Genomic DNA, 18379 nt, shown 5'->3' on the forward strand with positions numbered 1-18379 from the left:
TTATTAATATGGAAGCAGTAATATTTTGATTGGCGGGAAACGCGATGAGGCCGATAGCATTCTCATCTCAATAGCCCATCGGATGTGGAAGGATTCATTGGAATCAGGAAGAATACATCCATTCAGCTTCAGAAGGGAGAACTGGTTCGATCGTTGCTGAAGATGCAGCTATAAAAAAACAAGTTATTTAAACTGATTCGACCTGTCCGTTAATGTGGCAAAGCATTCAAACTCCCCCATTAAACATCCTATGGGACACGTTTGTCATAAACTTGTGAAAGCGTACACCACAACGGACTACGCCATTCTTGTTGCTATAAAAACTAAAAAAAAAAACATTTGCATCGTCCTTTTCCGAGTGCAGATACGGGAAACTATGGGTACGATTCCCACCCTCCGGGGATACAGCACATCCCGGTGCAGCAGAAGGGACAAACTTCGCCATACAACGCCTGTTTTCTTCGCACCACACTCCACCTCGGCTGAAAGGGAGTGCGAACATGAGGAATGCTCGAAAGATGAGGATAAATTGCACGTATATGGCTTGTTTCGCATTACCCAGCCCGCCGGAAGGGATGCGCACACGGTGTCAGAAATCGGTTACAACTTTAAATCGAGTTCGAAAATGATTTATTAAGTGTTTTAATTAATGAACACCGGCGCGAGCGGTCACGAAGGGAGCGTCGGTGCGGTGGTAACAGTTTCCACCCGCAGGCTACAAATATGCAGCACAGTTCCGACGTTCATGTATCGATCCCGATCTTCAGTGCGTCCGTAAGGGAACGGTGAAAAAGGCAAGAAAAACTCGAGCCGCAGATTTCATCTTCCGAAAGGTGCCGAAAAGGGCATCTGATAGTCGGGGAGACGTACATGGACACTACACAGCGCAGTGGAAACCCTTCGAAAGAAATACTCCAACCAGGGTGATGTGATTAAAAACTAGCCTCGTTTCGACCGTGTGGAGTTCTGGGGTGGCGATGGTCGCAGGGTGGACGGGGGGGCCGAAGGAGGCCTGCAGTGGGCAGAGTAATAACCTTCACACAACATTATTATAACTCAGCAAAACTATTTAGCAACAGTTGTGGGCAGCCTTTGTACGGTGTAAGGCGTTTGCTGGAAGGGCAAGAAATAGCCCTACCGTACCTTATTTGGCTCGTTGAAGCCGTTCTTCAAAATTAAGTTGTTAAGGCTTCGGTTTCGGTCTCGATTAGCAAAAACGAAAGAAAAAAGCACTGTTGAGTGACTGCGCCAAAGAGGCTGGAAGCGAGGAAAAAATCATTAGCTTCACGCTCATTCCCAAATCTCAACGGGCATTCAGTGTGCCAGCCGAACCACCGGAGAGAACGTGCGCCTACGAGGAAAGGTAGGTTCTCGCTTTTGCCCAAGAACGGTACCCGCAAAGGTAATTAATTTTAATCAATTTTCTATACCCAAATGGAATCCCGAATGTGGCCGAAAAAGTTTCGATTTTTGAACCCCGAGTTCGCCCAGTTGAGCGAACTGAAACATCTCATTAGTCACACACATACACTGCCTCGCCCAACACCTCGGGGATAAATTGGAAGGTGTCTACGAAACCGGAGCGCACACAAGAAACCAACTCCACGGAGGGTGATTGGGTGTTTCGAAAGAGGGAACCGACCGAAGAGTTTGGCGTAAAAATAACCCGAGGAAGCTATAGCAACGTGGAGCAGAGTTATCAAGAACAAGGGCAACGGTGCTGCGGAGATGTACTTTCGATCCACGCGGAGAACTTTTACGATGCTGCAGACAACTGAGTTTCGACCAGCTACCAACGGTCGAACGAACCAACCAAATTTGCGTTACGCCCTTTCATGAAGTTGAGTTCCGAGGGACTTAAGTCCCCCCCTTCTCCCCAAAAAAAGGGACGAAGCGCTTTTTGTGCCATTGTGGCAACGTGCTTTCGTTAGTTATGATGCCGCTTGCTTACTAACTGAAGGTGTGATGATATTGACGTATGCGCGTAAATTTACGACCCATCTTGAGCAGGATTCCTGAGACACATTGAGACGCTCTGGAACTTGTCGGTAAGAACGGGCTTTGTTAGCCTCTGGCAACGTGTGTCCAACTCTGTTTGACGTCTCGTTCAGCGGTATATGGATTCGCACTTTCGCAAAACCCGCCGGCAACTCTTTACGCATGCAAACCGTTCTTGGGTGGAACGGAAACGCGTAATTATTTTGCTCCTGCACCTGCACAGGGTGTCGGGTTGGACTGGACTTGAATGCGTAAAGAGTTGATTAAAAGTTGTTATAATGTTCTGACAAATTCCTGAATTTGCAATGTGAGATGTTACTATGATAGGCTCAGATCCCGACATGATCGTCCCTCTCTAGCGAAGATCTTCTATTAAGCTGCGGGATATTCACAAATAGTTAACCTACTCAAACGACACTATCCCATCTTATTTTATGGTTCGCAATGGAAGAGTCTTGCTATGAATCACTTCTTTTGGAGGTGTAGCTTAAAAATCTTGAGAAGATAGCGGAAATTAATTATGGATCGTTGTGTTGTAATACGCTAATTTAACACCCTGTTTTACGTTACCTTCGAAGCTTCCTGGGAACTACACTATGCGGTTTTAATAAAGGGCCATAAAATGGTTATCCATATCATAGGTATTAAGGAAAGCTCAGGATTTATCAACTGCAGCTCCACTTTAGACAGGATCTGAAGAAACTTCAAAAAAATCGAAACTTACCCAGGAGAAATTCGAGGAGGTCGCGTAATACGTAAAATTGCTGTTAGTGCTCTTACTGCCACTTGGTGCTACAATGGTGTAGATTTGCGATTAATAATATCAACAAACAAAGCGACACAATACATAATCCCACAGCTATGCTCAATTACATCCCTTTTTGTAGTACATGAATCGAGAATTAATCTCCATTGGTTGTGCATTGTGACTTGGAATCGCTCCATTCGTCCGTTGTTGCTTGTGTGGAGTGCCGCATATTGTTATGACAACGGGCGATGCGCATCGCTGCAAAGATTCGTGTGAGAAAATCTGGCCAATTCCAGAACTCCTCCAGCTCTTCAAGGTGAGGTGTGGGACCGCACGGCCACGCACGGCAAGAGGGCAAGAGGTTGTTTTATTTTCTTAAACCTCTTCAAGGCGTTAAGCCTATTTTCCAATTGCTCCTATCCATTACCTAACGGTGCTAATTCCAAACGATAGGATGATGACTTTATTTTTTTCCTCCTACTGCGTTGCCTGTGCCTGGTCCTTCGTGTACAGCCGTAGCTGTCCGCCTTCCTAACGCCTCTACCGCTCCCTGCGCGGTCGAGATTTATCAATTTTCTCCCGATTTTTGTTTTCTTCACACCTTCACTAACGTCTTCATTTGCCGCAGCCCCTGCGAATCCGCTTCAGGGTCCGCCGATCCCGAGCTTTTTGATGATCAGCATGAGATCATGAGATCATATTATATGGCCACCGTTTCCGTCTCCCTGTTCCCGGGAGTGCGAGAGCAGCTAGCAGTACTGCCCCCTGTTACCCAAGACGATGACGACGACGATGATGATGATGATGAAGTTACTATCCCAAGACACAATGGCGCGCGCGATCCGTTCCGGTGCTTCGGAGTCGGGGGTCGGGATTCGTTCGACTCGTTTGCGTCGTTTCCTTTCGATCGATCGATAATTCTGTTTTCCTCCAAAACGGTTCGGCATGGGCTCCCTCCCGCCGAACGGCTCACAGCGGGAAGGGTGTGAATGTATAACAAGTCTATTAATATTGAGAAACTAATTTTTCCTGACGGCTTTCATAAGTTATACACGCGGGAGGGTATAAGGGTACACGCACGCAAGTCGAATGCGCTGGCTTGTCCGTGTGTTTCACGGGGCCCAGGGCTGGAGGCTCCGTGGCTCTGTTACATTGGGTAGATTGAATATTTTACACCTTTTGCAGCCATCATGCTCCCTTTTTAGAAAAAAAGGAACCAAGGTACGGTGGTTTGTGTTCGATTCGAATGTATACACACATATCGTGGAGAAAGCCATACAGCTTGTTATAACAAAAAGGAAGGGTTTATTAATTTTCTTGAAAATTCTCGCCCGATCTGCCGACGAAAACATTTGGAAAATCCGTTTTCAGATGATTTGGTTTAAAATGTTGCTCTGCTGCTTAGCATTGTTCAATCCTCGCCCAATATGAAGAACCAAATCGAATATCAAAATTCTTTCCAATTTAAACCGCTCCTTGGGTGCGTTTGGAGCGGCCAGAAGGAAGGCAAAAAAAAAACGAAACACAATAAAAAACAATTTACGATCCTTAAGCCGCTCGGAATCGTCAGCCGCGCCAGCCGAACTGGAACCGGGATGCGATGCGTAAATTGAGAAATAGAAGTATCGAAAGCCGTGTGCACAAAAATGAAAATGAAATGTCTTCTGGCAAATGATGACGGCACACCAGCAGAAGCAGCAGCAGCACCAACCAGAAGTAAATTGAGAGTTTGATTAATGGTTCAAAATATCTGTTAATACAAAATCTCATTTACATTTCTAACTCTGCCGCACTGTTCGGCCGCCGCCTGGTCAGAGTTGTTGCTTTTTTATGATTCGATTGTGTGAAGCAAGATGATTTCGGGGCCTTTTTCCGGGCATGAGCGAGAGATTGGGCTTCATGTTGCCGTTATTATTGCTATTATGTTTATCATTATTCATACGAGAATGTTCGTTCGCATCTCGTCGGGATATCAATGGAATAGAATCTGAACGTTTCGCCGTTCGACGTCCCGGGGGTTGTGTCCCGGGAACCTTCTATATCTGGTGCCTCCAGGTCCAGGTGTTTGATACGTACGTTCAAAATTATTCGACGATGATGGTGAACGTTTTCGACCTCAAAATTGGCATATTTTGGTGTTGAAAATTGTTTTCTATTGTTCCTCTGGTTCTTCAGTGGGTTAGTTACAGCAAAAGCGTGTGCGGGAAAATGCGATGGATAACGATTAAGTCGCCCAATTTTTCGGTTCATTCTTGTAAATTTTCATAAATTTTAAATCAAACCCCAAATGAAAAAGAAAATTCTTCTATTTCTCATCGTTTCTACGCTAATACGATGCGATTCAATCCGATTTGTATCGCCGGTGTTAACGAACATTAAGATGGTCTTTTTTTTAATGATGCTGGCAACAAGCAAACCCAAAGTCTGTAAAACTATTGCCAACATATTATGGTCAAAAGGCGATTAAAAAAATCGATTTTTAATTTAATTCCAACTAGCCCACGGATCGAATCACCGAAAGGAATGATACATGAATTATGAGCTGGTACTGATCGCGGTCTATTGAATTCGTGCAGACACAAAAGCACATCGATACCCAACCAACACACCGACCAACAGCGGTGGCTATAAAATGGAGCCACATTTTAACGAGCGGATATATGCGGGAAAGCGATAAAAAATGTAAAATGACCCATTCCGGTGCTGTATCGAGAAGGTAGGGAAGGAATGCCAAACCGTGCTCCTTTTCCCACCTTTTCTTGATTTTTAATTTACATCTTTCAAAGAATTCAGCCGCCTCATCGGTCACTAATATAATCATCAAGGGTGCGACCGGCCAGACAAGGCGGAACACAAAGGAGCGCAAAAGAAATGATTAACTTAACTATTTACGCGATGACAACTGATCTTGATAAATAGGCGACCGATCGGACTTTGGAAGCGCTTCGGGTTTGTAAAGTGCTCCCTTCCCGCTGGGGTACGCAATATCGCTTTTAAATTGGGTTTGCGCTGTAAATAGTAAACGGCGGCTGTGGGTGGATCGTTTGTTATGCGTCGCCATCTAATAGATGACGAGTGTGATGAGGACATGAGGACATGCTTTTCAATAGTTGCAACTCTTTCGAACCGACGAACGAAGTGTGGATCCATTGTATTGTACAGGCGTTGTTATATGATGTTAATTTTCCGACCATAAGACAAGATGTAGTACAATAGGAGTAACATTTGTAGCAATTAATAACGAAGGTAGCGGACAGGAACGCGATTGCATGTGGTGGAATATTTTTTGCAAAACTTTTAACTTTTTTTTATATCTCGTTTCTGGGTCTGGTTGTGCACAAAAGTTGATTAATGGTATGTGTATAATATAACAAGGATTAATTACACGTAGGTAAGTGTCATGCAAACGAGTAGAAACACGTTACTATAAATGAGATTTTAAGGCAGAAATTAATTATTTATTTGGACCAAAAATAAATATGAAAAAAGCCCATAGCCTTTTGATTCGATGTTAGATCGAGTGCATTGAAGGTCGTGGATCTATTCTCATCTCAACCAACCTCTCAGAGCAAGTCCTGACTATCTGACTATGTGATAAACATAAGTCTAAACATAAGTAACAACCATAAGATCACCATGAGTTTAACAATGATGTAGGAAACTCATAACCATTCCTTATCAACCATTATTTGTACAATACATTTAGCACATTCTCTTTAAAAATTAACAAAAGCAGACTCAATTTACATTCTTTATTTCCATTCTTTGCCTTGGTGGTTCATGGTTTCGTTGCTCGTGCAATGGAAGATTCGCGTTAAACTAAACTCCCAGATCACGTTCCTATTTTTATCGTAGCACGTAACCGCTGAGCTGGTTGTCTACAAGTTCTGTTTTCTTCATCCCAAACAGAAAACCATACCAGCAATATTTTATATTTCCGTCATATTCTGTTCGATCAATTCTGTATGCTAAATACGCGATTTGAATTCAATTCATTCGCTGAGAAGATTAATCACTATAGTAACAAAAATTGAGCAACATGGACAAGATTAAATGGAAAAACTGCAAATAAAATGTTGATTATGCATCCCATTAAAAGGTACCTACGCTGAGAAGACTGAACGCATCAAGCAACCTTTGTTCTGATTTAGCCCTAAAAGCTCCCCAAACGATACTTGCACACGAGCCACAAAAACTACTACCGAAAAGCCAAAAGTTTATGAACCATTCAATCATCCATTTCCACCAAAAACCGAAAGAAGACCGACTCCAAACAAAAGGATGGTTTCCTCTCCAAGGAAAACTGTAGTTGGTGTGCCTTGATATTTCCTGCGGAGTTTCATTTTCCCCAGTTTATTACGAAACAAGTTCTAATAAATCACCGACGGAAACGTAAATGTTCCAGATATTAAATTTAATTCGAACAGATTTTTAGCACATTACGCTCGTTGATTCGTTTTGGTACGGTCCTCCATTCGCTCTTCAGGGGCTTGAGTCCGTCGAGCCTTTTCCATTCAATTCTCGTTATCCAATTCGGTCAATTGACGGGCGCTAGGGAGTGTGGGAGATGATATGATATTGGTAGTGTTTTGCCGCACGGGAAACCACAAGCCACCCGCAAAACGCACCACCAGCAAGAATAGCACGGGCTCGCATCTTTGCGCGCCAAGCCGTCCAATGCCAAGGGTCATTTGTCGAACGTCAGAGACAAAGGCAGCAGCAACCGAATGGGGTGTTGGGATGAAGTCAATGAGGCTGATTTCATTTTCCTTTTCGCTGTGTGTTTGATAAGGGAGGGAAGGTCCCTCGGGTGTTATGATGAGGAAACTGGCTGGAGTTGATGCCAACAGCGCACTGGTGCGGAGGCGATGGTGTACAGATCGATTTTGGCAAGAAAACAATCATCAACAACATCGTCAGTGTACTTGCTGGTACATCTGAGACGAGTAAATGTCCTGCTTGATGGTCGATTTCTTGCTTCATCTTGGTGACCATTTTGGGTGAGGTTTAATGAGATTCCATGGGTTTTAAATACAGATTACAAGATGGGCAACATTGGGTGTTTATAGGAGTAGTAGGAATAATTGCTACTTATCCGTGGATGTTATTGAACTTGTAGGAACCCAAGTATGGTTTTCTACAACAAATTTCCAACCGCCTTGTATTCTTTCTTCCCGTGAAACAGTTAATTACGGATCTTCATCAGAAGTCATCCCAGTGTTGTGCGATAGAGTGTTGCATTCATCACCAAACCTAAAGGCGCCCTTCAATAAGGGACTCACCATGTCCTTCGCGATGCTAACCGACAATTTTCCCCCAAGTACACGTAAGGGACGGTAGCCGTGTAGAATTAATTCGGCAAATATCACAAAGAGGAACAACCAACTACAAGCAACTTCAAACACGCTCCCGGTACAAGGGAGCCGAACAAAACTTGCCCACGGAAGCTTGCGTTTTTCTCAATAGGGATTTAAGTAATAATAATATTGTTGTTATGCTAGATTATTACATTTTTGCTACCACAAAACCGGGGATGTTCAGGTTGTAGATGTTGATGAAAGTCAATGAAAAAATCAGCGGGAGGCATAGCATCATATCAGTAGGGAAGAAAAACAGTTTGAGTTTTACCACCCGCTCTTGTACCAGACGACTTGTTCCTTTCAGCAAGGACTTGCCACTTGTGTACTTGGTGGTCAGTACGTACAGGGAGGATATGAGAATGGTGAGCTGAATAAATGGGAACAGATTTTATTATCACCGAATGCTCAATGAGCTCCGGAGAGTTTGAGTGAAAAGTAAACAGGGGTAATGAAGTTTCCTTCCTCTGGTCTGGTGCAACCACGATGTCCTACCTCCTGTTTACCAGCGAGGGTTCTCTTCCACAGGAGGGTTGGTTTATTCGGGGGATTTGTAATGCAGCTTCTGGTTTGTGACTTGTGAAGTGTATGCAATGTTGTATCATCAAAACAGGGCACAGAAATCAAGGGAATTTGCAAGAAAGTAAAAGATATAAAATTATATCTGTTTAATGTACTATAAATTTTGAAACTCTTGAACCATTTTCTTGTGGACACTTGGTGTTGAAAGATCGGCACCTGTGTCTTCTTAGTAAAGTATCCGAAACATAATTCTGGTAAAACAATATAATTACAAGATAGAAAGTCATAATTACAGCACAATACCGAAGAAAGGCAACCACCGGGCAAGCGAACATTCCTCCTCGAATGTCGAGCATGCGCCTCTGTTTGGCGGTCCTGTGACGCCGATTGTTGTAACAAATGATGTTTCCTCCCTGTTTCAGTCCTTCGTCCGCTTTTGGAACCTTTTTACCATAAGTCTATCCTTCAGGCTACGCTTACACCCTCCCCGGGCTGAATCCCGAACCGTCTTTGCTCGTTTCGTTTCGGGAAAGATGTTGAATAATTTATAGCACATTTGAGGTTAGCTCAAGCGCCTGCCATGGACGAGCGAATCTGTTCAAATTGAAATGATCCTACCGGCAAAAGGCGCAACATCGTTAGGGCGCTCGGAGGCAATCCGAGGAACTTGGGCTTGATTCCGCGAAAAACTCCACCAGCCTCGAGTGAGCCGACGGGAACAGATTTATGTGGTTGTTGTTTGGGATTTACACCGAAGGTGTGACAGCCTCATTGAGCGTTTGCCTAGCATTGGGGGAAAATCTTGTCGTGCACGGAGACTAGGGCCTACGAATTCCTTCGGGGCGATTTCCAACCAACTGGCATGCTTTCGGCACTGTTCAGCGCTGCCGCAGATGATGGCAAGTGATTTGGAAAATCTTTACCAAACAGCGGGACGCGTAGTGGATGGTTCGTTTGTTCCATACCGATCCGGGGTTGCGATACGCGCGTTTGTTGTTGAAAATATTAACCCTCAACCATGGGGGGTGTTGAGCAAAACAGAACTTGTTAGGGATGCCGTTGCTGAATGATCCCACTCGCTTTACAATAATTGTGACAAACGTAGGAATGATTATTTTTATTATTATTGCCATGTTTGCTGGGTGGTGGTGCTTAGGCTGGAAGATGAGCAAACTACAATGTTGCAGGGGTTTTGTCAATTTATTTGAAGAAGCTAATTTTTTCATTGTAATTAGATTAGGTTTAGTTTACTAAACTCGACGGGGTTGCTGTGTCTGAATGAGTTCGAGGGTTGAAAATGTATAATTTTGCGTGCAATCGGCCTTGTCGTTAAAGTTGTTAATTAAAATAGAATAAAATGATCGTAAAGATGCACTTAGCTGGTTAGCTTTTGGATGGATTGCATGCACCGGAATGTGCACTTTCATATGCAGGACTTCAAATAATAATAAAAACTATATAAACCATCAATTTTCATTAAACCACAAACTGGGAAATTTTAATCCAAAATGTGAAAAAACCCCCGACACATTCTTGGGGAAATGTTTTTTAATAAAAATAATAAAAATTGCATCTGTTACTAATTCCTTTCCCGGCGCAGCAGCCTTCGAGCATACATTTTCCCTATCATTTTCCATACGATCAAAATTTATGAGGCTCCAAATTGAAATTAAATGCATTTTCTCTTGCTGCCGCCTTTCCCGTTGTCCGTATCACCGAACGGCTGAATGGGGCAAAACAATACATGAATACATGAATGAGATTGCATGTGTGAACGGGATTGGCCATATTAATACAATGTCCACGAGCGACACGACGCACACATAAAGCATAATTTATGTCACAAAATGTCATCGTTTTTCTCCACGGGATTGCTTATGGCGATGAATTATTACTAAATCGCTAGCTGCTCCTTAGTGCGATACGATCTTCGCATCTATTGCGCGGGATGTGCACGGAGTCGCAAAGATCAGCGAAATATCTCACCCGAAATGACCCTTTCGCGTCGCCCGGCGAAACGCTTTCCCGCCCCAAAAAACCCTTTGCCAGTGCTGCTGCGGAAGATTGTTTGGTGGATGATTTAAGTTTTCCCCCATCGTTCGCCCATGCACGCCCCTTATTTTGCTCTTTCGCTTTCACCGCGTATGATCCTTACTTACCGCTACCCTGCTTTCCTTGAGATCCAACCGCATTGCCAGTGCCTCGCGCATAAACACGTCCGGATAGTGGCTGGCGGAGAAGGCTCGTTCCAGCTCTTCGAGCTGCCACGAGTTGAAGTTCGTTCGCGAGCGTCTTCGTTTCGATGCGCTGCTTTCGTCGTCCCCATCGGCCGCGGATCCTGTTCCATTTGGGTAAGAAGGGAGATAGAAATAACGTACAAAATTAGTAACACGACTAGGAACTCACTTGCTGCGAAACGGGTAACGAGCCAAGCCAAAACTTTAAAATGGAGTACTGGAGTTTTGATAAAAGGCTAACGGAAAGAAATCGTGTAAGGTACAACTAACGAGCAACGATTAAACATGAAGCATCTTCATCGCATTAGGCTTTCCAATCGAATACTATTGAACGGTAACAGGGCTAACGGTTAGCCTGAATCATCGTGACGAATAGCAAAAGCTGCTCACAATTGGACATGGAGGATTACAGCACGCGGCTGTCAGCACAGTTTTCACATCAACCATTCGTATTTTTCATCAGGTTTTTATATTCTCGAGAAAAGTGGCCTTAAAAATACCCGCTCGCCAATGTATGAGTTGACAGAAAATTGGCCTACCCGGTGACCAATTAGCTACGGCATAAAGGGAGGGACGGGAAATGTTTTGTTTGCATTTTTTTTATTTAGTAGCATAATTCATCCGACTCGGTTCGGTTCGAATAGTTTCCTTTATTTCACAGACCATTTTTTCACGAATCAATGTGAAAGGGCGGAAAATAATTAGTCGCTTGCAGTGAGAGTTCAGCGATAGTTTCCTAATATAAATTATTACACTTGGAAAATGTGTAATAAATTATGTTTAACACCCTTTGTTCTGAACAAACAATTATCTCAATGAAAGCCTCTTTTCTAACGAGACGAGAGAAATAAAAAAATTGTCTTAATGAAACACTTGTCATATAAATCAACTTTCATCCAGTGCGTAATCTATTTCTCATTATGCTCCACTACTCGGGCAACCTTATCGCTAAGTTCTGGAAATGGCAACGAGATTGTTAAATGCTCTTGTGTCGCTGCTTCTCGGGCTTATCTACTGACGTGTCTCACACAGCGCTGTCAGGGTAATAGGCAAAATTGATAATGATAATCATCCGCTTTTTCCCAAAGAAACGATGGGTTGATAGTTTAAAGTTGTTTAGTATCACAAAAACAGACACGCACCAGTCAAAAGAGTAACAAATGCAGCAATAAATTACAATCTGACAGAATAGGTGAAAAAATGAGCAGCATAAGAAAGAGTGGCTCAAACACACACAACAAAAAAATCTTCGTACAACATCCTTCAATCTGACAGCTTTGGTATTTCGGACGTGGGACATCAGGGTATGATTTGTTCACTAGCGATAGTGCTTAGGACCGAAATCCGGCCAACCATATACGCATATGAGTGCGGAAAAAAGAAGTGTACATCGGAAATTAACGGGTAATGATCCGAATCACTGAACCGTGGCGAGGAGCGCACTGGATCGTACAAACACACGTATTAACACGGAATCACCTCCCGTACGCACAGCTGAACACACACGGCCACACTTATCGTGTAATTGGAAGCGACTGGTTAGTAAATTATCACTTATTTATTAATTACTATTATCGTCACGCCACACGATGTTTCGTCCGGAGCTCTGGTGGTGAGTTCCAGGTCGTATCATCGTTGGCGTTGATCATCGGCAAATGGATCATCATTACGATCGTGCCCATGCATTCGAGATCGAGACAATCGTTTGACATCGCTAGTAATTTACTTCCATTAGTAACATTGTGTTATTACTTAAATTACGATCGCTTGTGCAATAAACGATCCCTAATGGATAAGGGCGGATTATTAACGATAAGCTGTGTAGTACGATCTCGCTCGCAAGCATAAATGCAAACGGATGATTGATTCGACTCGCCGTCATATTGTAGCGACTTACTGGGGCTATAAAACTACAATCCTCTCACAACAGTGCACGCTAATTTCGTCGGACCGCACTGGAACGTTCATCCATTATGAAAGCAAACAAACTTGCGTGCGACAGCACACGACAGCACGGAACCCCCGAAAAAGTGAACTTCAGCTAGGTTAGGTAGGCCCCAGACACGCTCTCCAATTGTCACCGTCCAGTGTGTGCATCGTACCATAAATCAAACAATTACAGGTGTTAATCAAATGTCGTACGGTGAGCATCCGGGTGGACTGATAATTTTCCACGTTTCGTGTCATGAACGTGGCAAGCGTGAGCTGTTGTTTATTTATGAACGCTTTATGCAGTAACGCATAGATAACGTGACGATTGGGGTTGAATAGGAATAGGCGTTGGTGAGCCTTGGAAAAAACATTCGTATCATCCTCGGTTTGACGTTACAATATTATATTATGAAGGTGACACAATAACAATTTTATGATTTTATTTTATAGAATAACTTTTTCCCTTCAATAATTACAACATCGTTTGATTGAATTCTTCTTCGCACAGGTCATCTCATCGGACCGGTTGATGCACGCAAAGCTGCCTAACATAATGATGATGATCCCTAATTCCAAGGTCTAGCAAACAATTTGAACCCTGCCCGTGTTCACAAACGGAAAGATTGATGATTTAATTAGCCTCACAGCAAATTACTTCATTTCAATCTACATCCTGATCGCGATCCTTTCTGACGGCGGTACGGCTCCCATCCCGCGAAACAGAGGAAAGAAATCCACCTGTAGAAGGCCATTCATTTCATTAGCTCCTTGCGATGTTTTTTTTTTCTTTTCGAGCACACCGACCGTCAGAATCAATTCGCTACAGTCGGACCCAAATGTTCTAGCCTATCGGATGAGGTGTATACAACGCACGGGAAACATAATAATACATAATGATAGCCAAGCGGTGGTGTTATTATAAACGATCAAAAACCTAGCCAAATTAAATTCCCTCTATCGTTGATTCAATATCCCCGACCAACCGAGCCAGAATCCGGAACGGGACGATGCCCGGAAGCCTTATGGCTGACATCCTTCCCGGTATCCTTCTTCGGAACACAGAGAACCCTGCTGGGAATCTATGCGATCCTTTTTCCCATCAGTCGTGAAGGTCGTTTTCTTTCCTTTCTCTCTCTCTTTTGGGGTTTAGATAGTTCGGAAGTTGCTTCACTGTCAAGCTGAGCGATTTGAGGGGCGTTTCGACTAAAATTGGACAGGATCAGCATCAGGTGGAAACACGCAGGCTAAGTTTTGTATTAATTGCGACAATGATATCTTGCCATTGGTGAATTAATTGTTGAGATAGATCGGTCTTAAGCTATCTTGTTGAATACTCTTGAGGATAAGAAGACACATTCTTGACATTCCGACATCTCAATGTGCCTGTGTTCCGTTAATTTCCTTATCATTATTAATGACTTAAAGTGGTACACACGCTTGGGTGCGTTGTTGCGTGACTAAAACCATTAGGAAACAATTCAATTTTCTGTTTCTGGAGGATACTCGTCAAGTCAAAGAAGGCAGCAAATCAATTTCTACGTCCAATTCGAGTTTTCGCATACAACAAAAAAAAGCCCCAGAAATGGTTTCCTCATTTGCATCCTTAATGTTTTCGAGATCAGTTCAAATAGGTCTACAAGCAGTACAAGCTTGTGCTCATATTTTGGAGCATACCCACACCTTCGTGGCACAGTGGCACACTGATGCTCATGCAAGACGCATCATAATTTGTTTCCCTTGCCGCTCGCGTTCAGCTGGGGTTCTGGGTGCGCCAAATTGATGCCCTAGCCAGCTGCGTACGGGTTCCTGCGCCGGGAGAAGATCCTCACCCGGGAGTAGCCCGGGCCGGTTGCGAAGGTATCAATTTTCTCCATTCTTGAAGACTAAATTGTTGACGGCACAGGGGCGGACCGAAATGGATATCAACAGCAAGCGCAACAATGATCGGTCGATCGAAGATGAGGCTCGGGGGTATCCTTCGTGCCCCGTTTTTTTTTTTTTTTTGCAAAACGGGGTGCACTGTCGAGCAGGAAGCGCAGCAACGCGAGGCCATAAATTTAAACTGCCTCAAATTAAATTCAATTTTTATAATGACTTCATTTATTCCCATTTTTTTTGCTGATCGCCCGACCGGCCGACGGAACGTTCCGTTCGATTGAAGGATGAAGGACGTTCGAATTGTCGCCCGAGAGTGGAAAATGTGGGGGGAAATGATCAGAATAATGATAAAGATGCGATGAAGCGATCTCTTCTTCTCGCACCGTCCGGCGGAGAGGTGATGGCGATCGATCGCCTAAGGGCTGTTAGTATAAGCAATGCAGAAGAACGAACGAACAGGGTTTACTTTTATTTATCGGCCGCGATCGTTGCTCGATTGAGTATTTTCGATACTTTTAATAATCAAAAGTACTGCATACCAGCCCATTCATACTCCTTCTCTTCATTCTCATTGCATACCCATTCTCTTCCACGGTCGATCTACGATGCTCGAAAATATGTGTTTGAAATCGCGAATTGAAATTTCGCGTCCGAAAATCTGTAGGATGCTAAATTAAAATGTGCACCTCTCGCTGCAGCACCATTATCATTATAAATACAATCAACCTTAAGCGACTGTGTGTTCTAAAGATTGGCGGGTTTGTGCGACCGTGTTATAGTTGGATGTTATTAATATTTTTTCACCCCTGCGCTACTCCATCTCTCCCTTGCGACTGGCTGCCTACACTTAATAATAGTAGTTATTATGCATTATTTTTACATTGTTCGTTCGTGTTTTTTACACTGTTGAGCTAACCATTTGCAGCTGCTGGAGTTTTTCAACATCGTGTAGTGATTGTAAATGAATAAGGAATATTTCTTGAGGTTTTAATTTCTACTTGGGGATATTTTTTGTTAAATTTTATCTTTCAATTTGACATTTTGTACCGACCATGGTATCATTTTGTAAGGGTAAATTCAATTTTGGGATCGGTTAATTGTTTAATCGCAACAAACTTTGTGCTTCACTGTGTGCCATTTAGTGAACGGAAATGATCGAATCCATTTTCGTACCGCAAACTCCTCGCTGGTTGAGCAATTTGAGACCCCTTCTCACTTACCTCCCATTCCAACCCCACTTTAGGATACCCCATCGCCTTAATGGTGTGGTACGTTTCGCGCTTGCGCCCTTGCGCTTTATTGAAATAATGCTCCAAAACAATCGACCGACCGACCACAAGAGGGAAATGGATGCGATTTTTATCGATCCAAATTGGACGCAAACTGAAAACTAATAAATGTTAATGGTTGCGCTTGCTACCTTGGTACGGAAAACATGGTCTCGCGCCGAACCGTAGGACACTTGTGCGGGGCCACTGATTACGGGCCGCGCAAGAAATAATGGGCGAACGTGATTTCACCTCAAAAACGCTACACACACTGGGACGACGTGAGGTCATCCTTGTTTGGGACCAGCTTCATCAAATGCAACGGGTTTTCGGTGGGTTTAAATCGATCCTGCCCTAAGTCGGTCCTCGGTGATGGATGAAATAATTGAAAGAGATGAGCGGTTACTACACTCCGGCGCGTTCGCTCATTTTCTACCTTTGTGCTTGGCGTTCGCTAACTGTTTTTGAATGGTCCAGTCATCACCATCAAGCATCCTCCGATCGCCATCGACTGCGCCACGTTATTCAATCGAAAGGATGGAATGAAGCGATGGAAATGATCGGACACGGAACCCCAAAGCCAAAACCCAAGCCAAAAACGATTGCCAACGTAAACAACGACGACGCGTCGCGATCGATCCTGTGTCTGCGCACACAAAGATGATGATCATGTAGCCGATGATGGCGAGCACATTTAGCGTAATAGCAAAATGACTCAATTGGCCCGCAAAGATTGCAATTGATTCGAAAGTATGCGACTCTGTACCTCGGCGAAGGTTGCTAGCGCCCGTAACTATGCAGTGCCTTTCTCTGTCCCTTTTTTTTGCCCGATGATGATGATCGTCATGCAACAAGTTAAAATGCACCACGGGGGTAAATATAGGGTTGTGGTTCGAATGTGAAACAATAAGCGTAAATAAATACAGCGTCGAAAGGACACAACATCACGCAACACCAGCGATTTGATGAAACTTGTCGAAAGGTAGCGCTTTTTTTCATTCTTCGACAGGCATCACGGCCGGTCGATCGAAGTAAAAGACTCGCTTGATGATCAACACTTCATTTCAGGAAGGGTTTCAAGATCGCGACAGAACGCGAAAATTGCTGTCATTTTGATGGTCGGTTCCGTGTTGCCGAATGGATTTAATTATTGGCTCCATATTTGGTTCACAAATGTCAGCACCATTTCACCATCCAGCCGCATCCGCAGCAGATGGTTTTGCGTAAGTTGAAGCCTCCTCAACGGAGACTCCATATGAGAGAAGGATAACTTCACTTCTTTAAGTGATTGTGCATTATTCATTATCGTGTGCTATTTTATAGCTTTCACCGTTCACCGGTACAGATTCCGTAAGCAATCGATTGTGTTTTATTTGGTAAATTAAATTTAAACACGCAATTCGTTGAGGGGCCCGATACACCCGTACGAGGAAAAGGATTGCATTAAGGTCGAATCAAGTGTGCCTAAAGGGGAGTAAAACTGCATCCAGAACAACTTCGGCCAATAAGCGAAATCGGCCATTCATCATGCATTTAGGGTGTGCAGTTATCTTTCGCAGCGAGGAAACGGTGCACACGGCAGAGAGATTTCTCAGCATAAATTGAGATATTGTACCAGAAATTGAGATCGATTGTGGTTGCGTTGCACAGAAGGTGAGAAAGGAACGGTAGTGGATACATTTTAAACGTTCGTTCGGAGCGTTTTAAGTTTAAGTGAATCAACCCCCATTTGCGTTGAGTCCGTTTGTGAGTAATATACTAATGAATTCGGTCATTAAAAGAGTTTCAATGCAGAAGATCCTGTAGAATAGAGCGGCAACAACACTTCTTTCATCTTCCTATCTCTTTCTGATGCTATGAGCTCTTTTAGAATTCCGGCAAGTTGGCTAAATCGAAGAATAACTACTTCCAACTTCACATAACTTTCCGGGACCTTTGTTACCACCAAACGTCTATACCAGGTGGAACCTGTAGATCGGAGTAGGCTGTCCTGTCTACTAGTCAACCAACTTTCACAAGTCAATCCATCTGCTGATTACATAGATGAATGGTTTTCGGCACTCCTACGCAGTAGGTGCTAACTTTTCCAGAGGATCACCCAATCTGTTGAAACCCTTAGACTGGACAAAGATGAAACTGATGATGACACCACTAACGGATGCAAGATGTTGCGTAGAGGAGACATACAGAGAGGAATTTTTGAAGTCGTCCAAAGTTTCACATATCTTGGGCCAAAGAGAGCACCGATTAAGAATCATTGTTCTGCACTTAAATCACCTGCTACAATCTGTATTCAATGCAGAGAATATGTTAGAACCTCGGTTAGTCTTAGAAACCACCAACGCCTCTTAGACATGAACTTTACCCAAAACTGTCGAAAACCTCATAGTCGTAGTTGAGAGCAATACACGACCGAAAAATTATTCCAAAAGGTTTTTA

At 43.5% G+C, this 18379-nt stretch overlaps 1 protein-coding gene across 1 annotated transcript in view; it reads right to left on the reverse strand.

Moving 5' to 3' along the window:
* LOC128709953 (homeobox protein unc-4-like) overlaps nt 1-18379 on the reverse strand; it is a 57543-nt gene that overhangs the window by 7701 nt on the left and 31463 nt on the right. Inside the window, exon 2 of the mRNA XM_053804988.1 lies at nt 10785-10963. Coding sequence (XP_053660963.1) covers nt 10785-10963 — 179 coding nt within the window. The remainder of the gene's footprint in view (nt 1-10784; nt 10964-18379) is intronic.

The sequence above is a fragment of the Anopheles marshallii genome, chromosome 2 (assembly GCF_943734725.1).
Source record: "Anopheles marshallii chromosome 2, idAnoMarsDA_429_01, whole genome shotgun sequence".
NCBI lineage: Eukaryota > Metazoa > Arthropoda > Insecta > Diptera > Culicidae > Anopheles > Anopheles marshallii.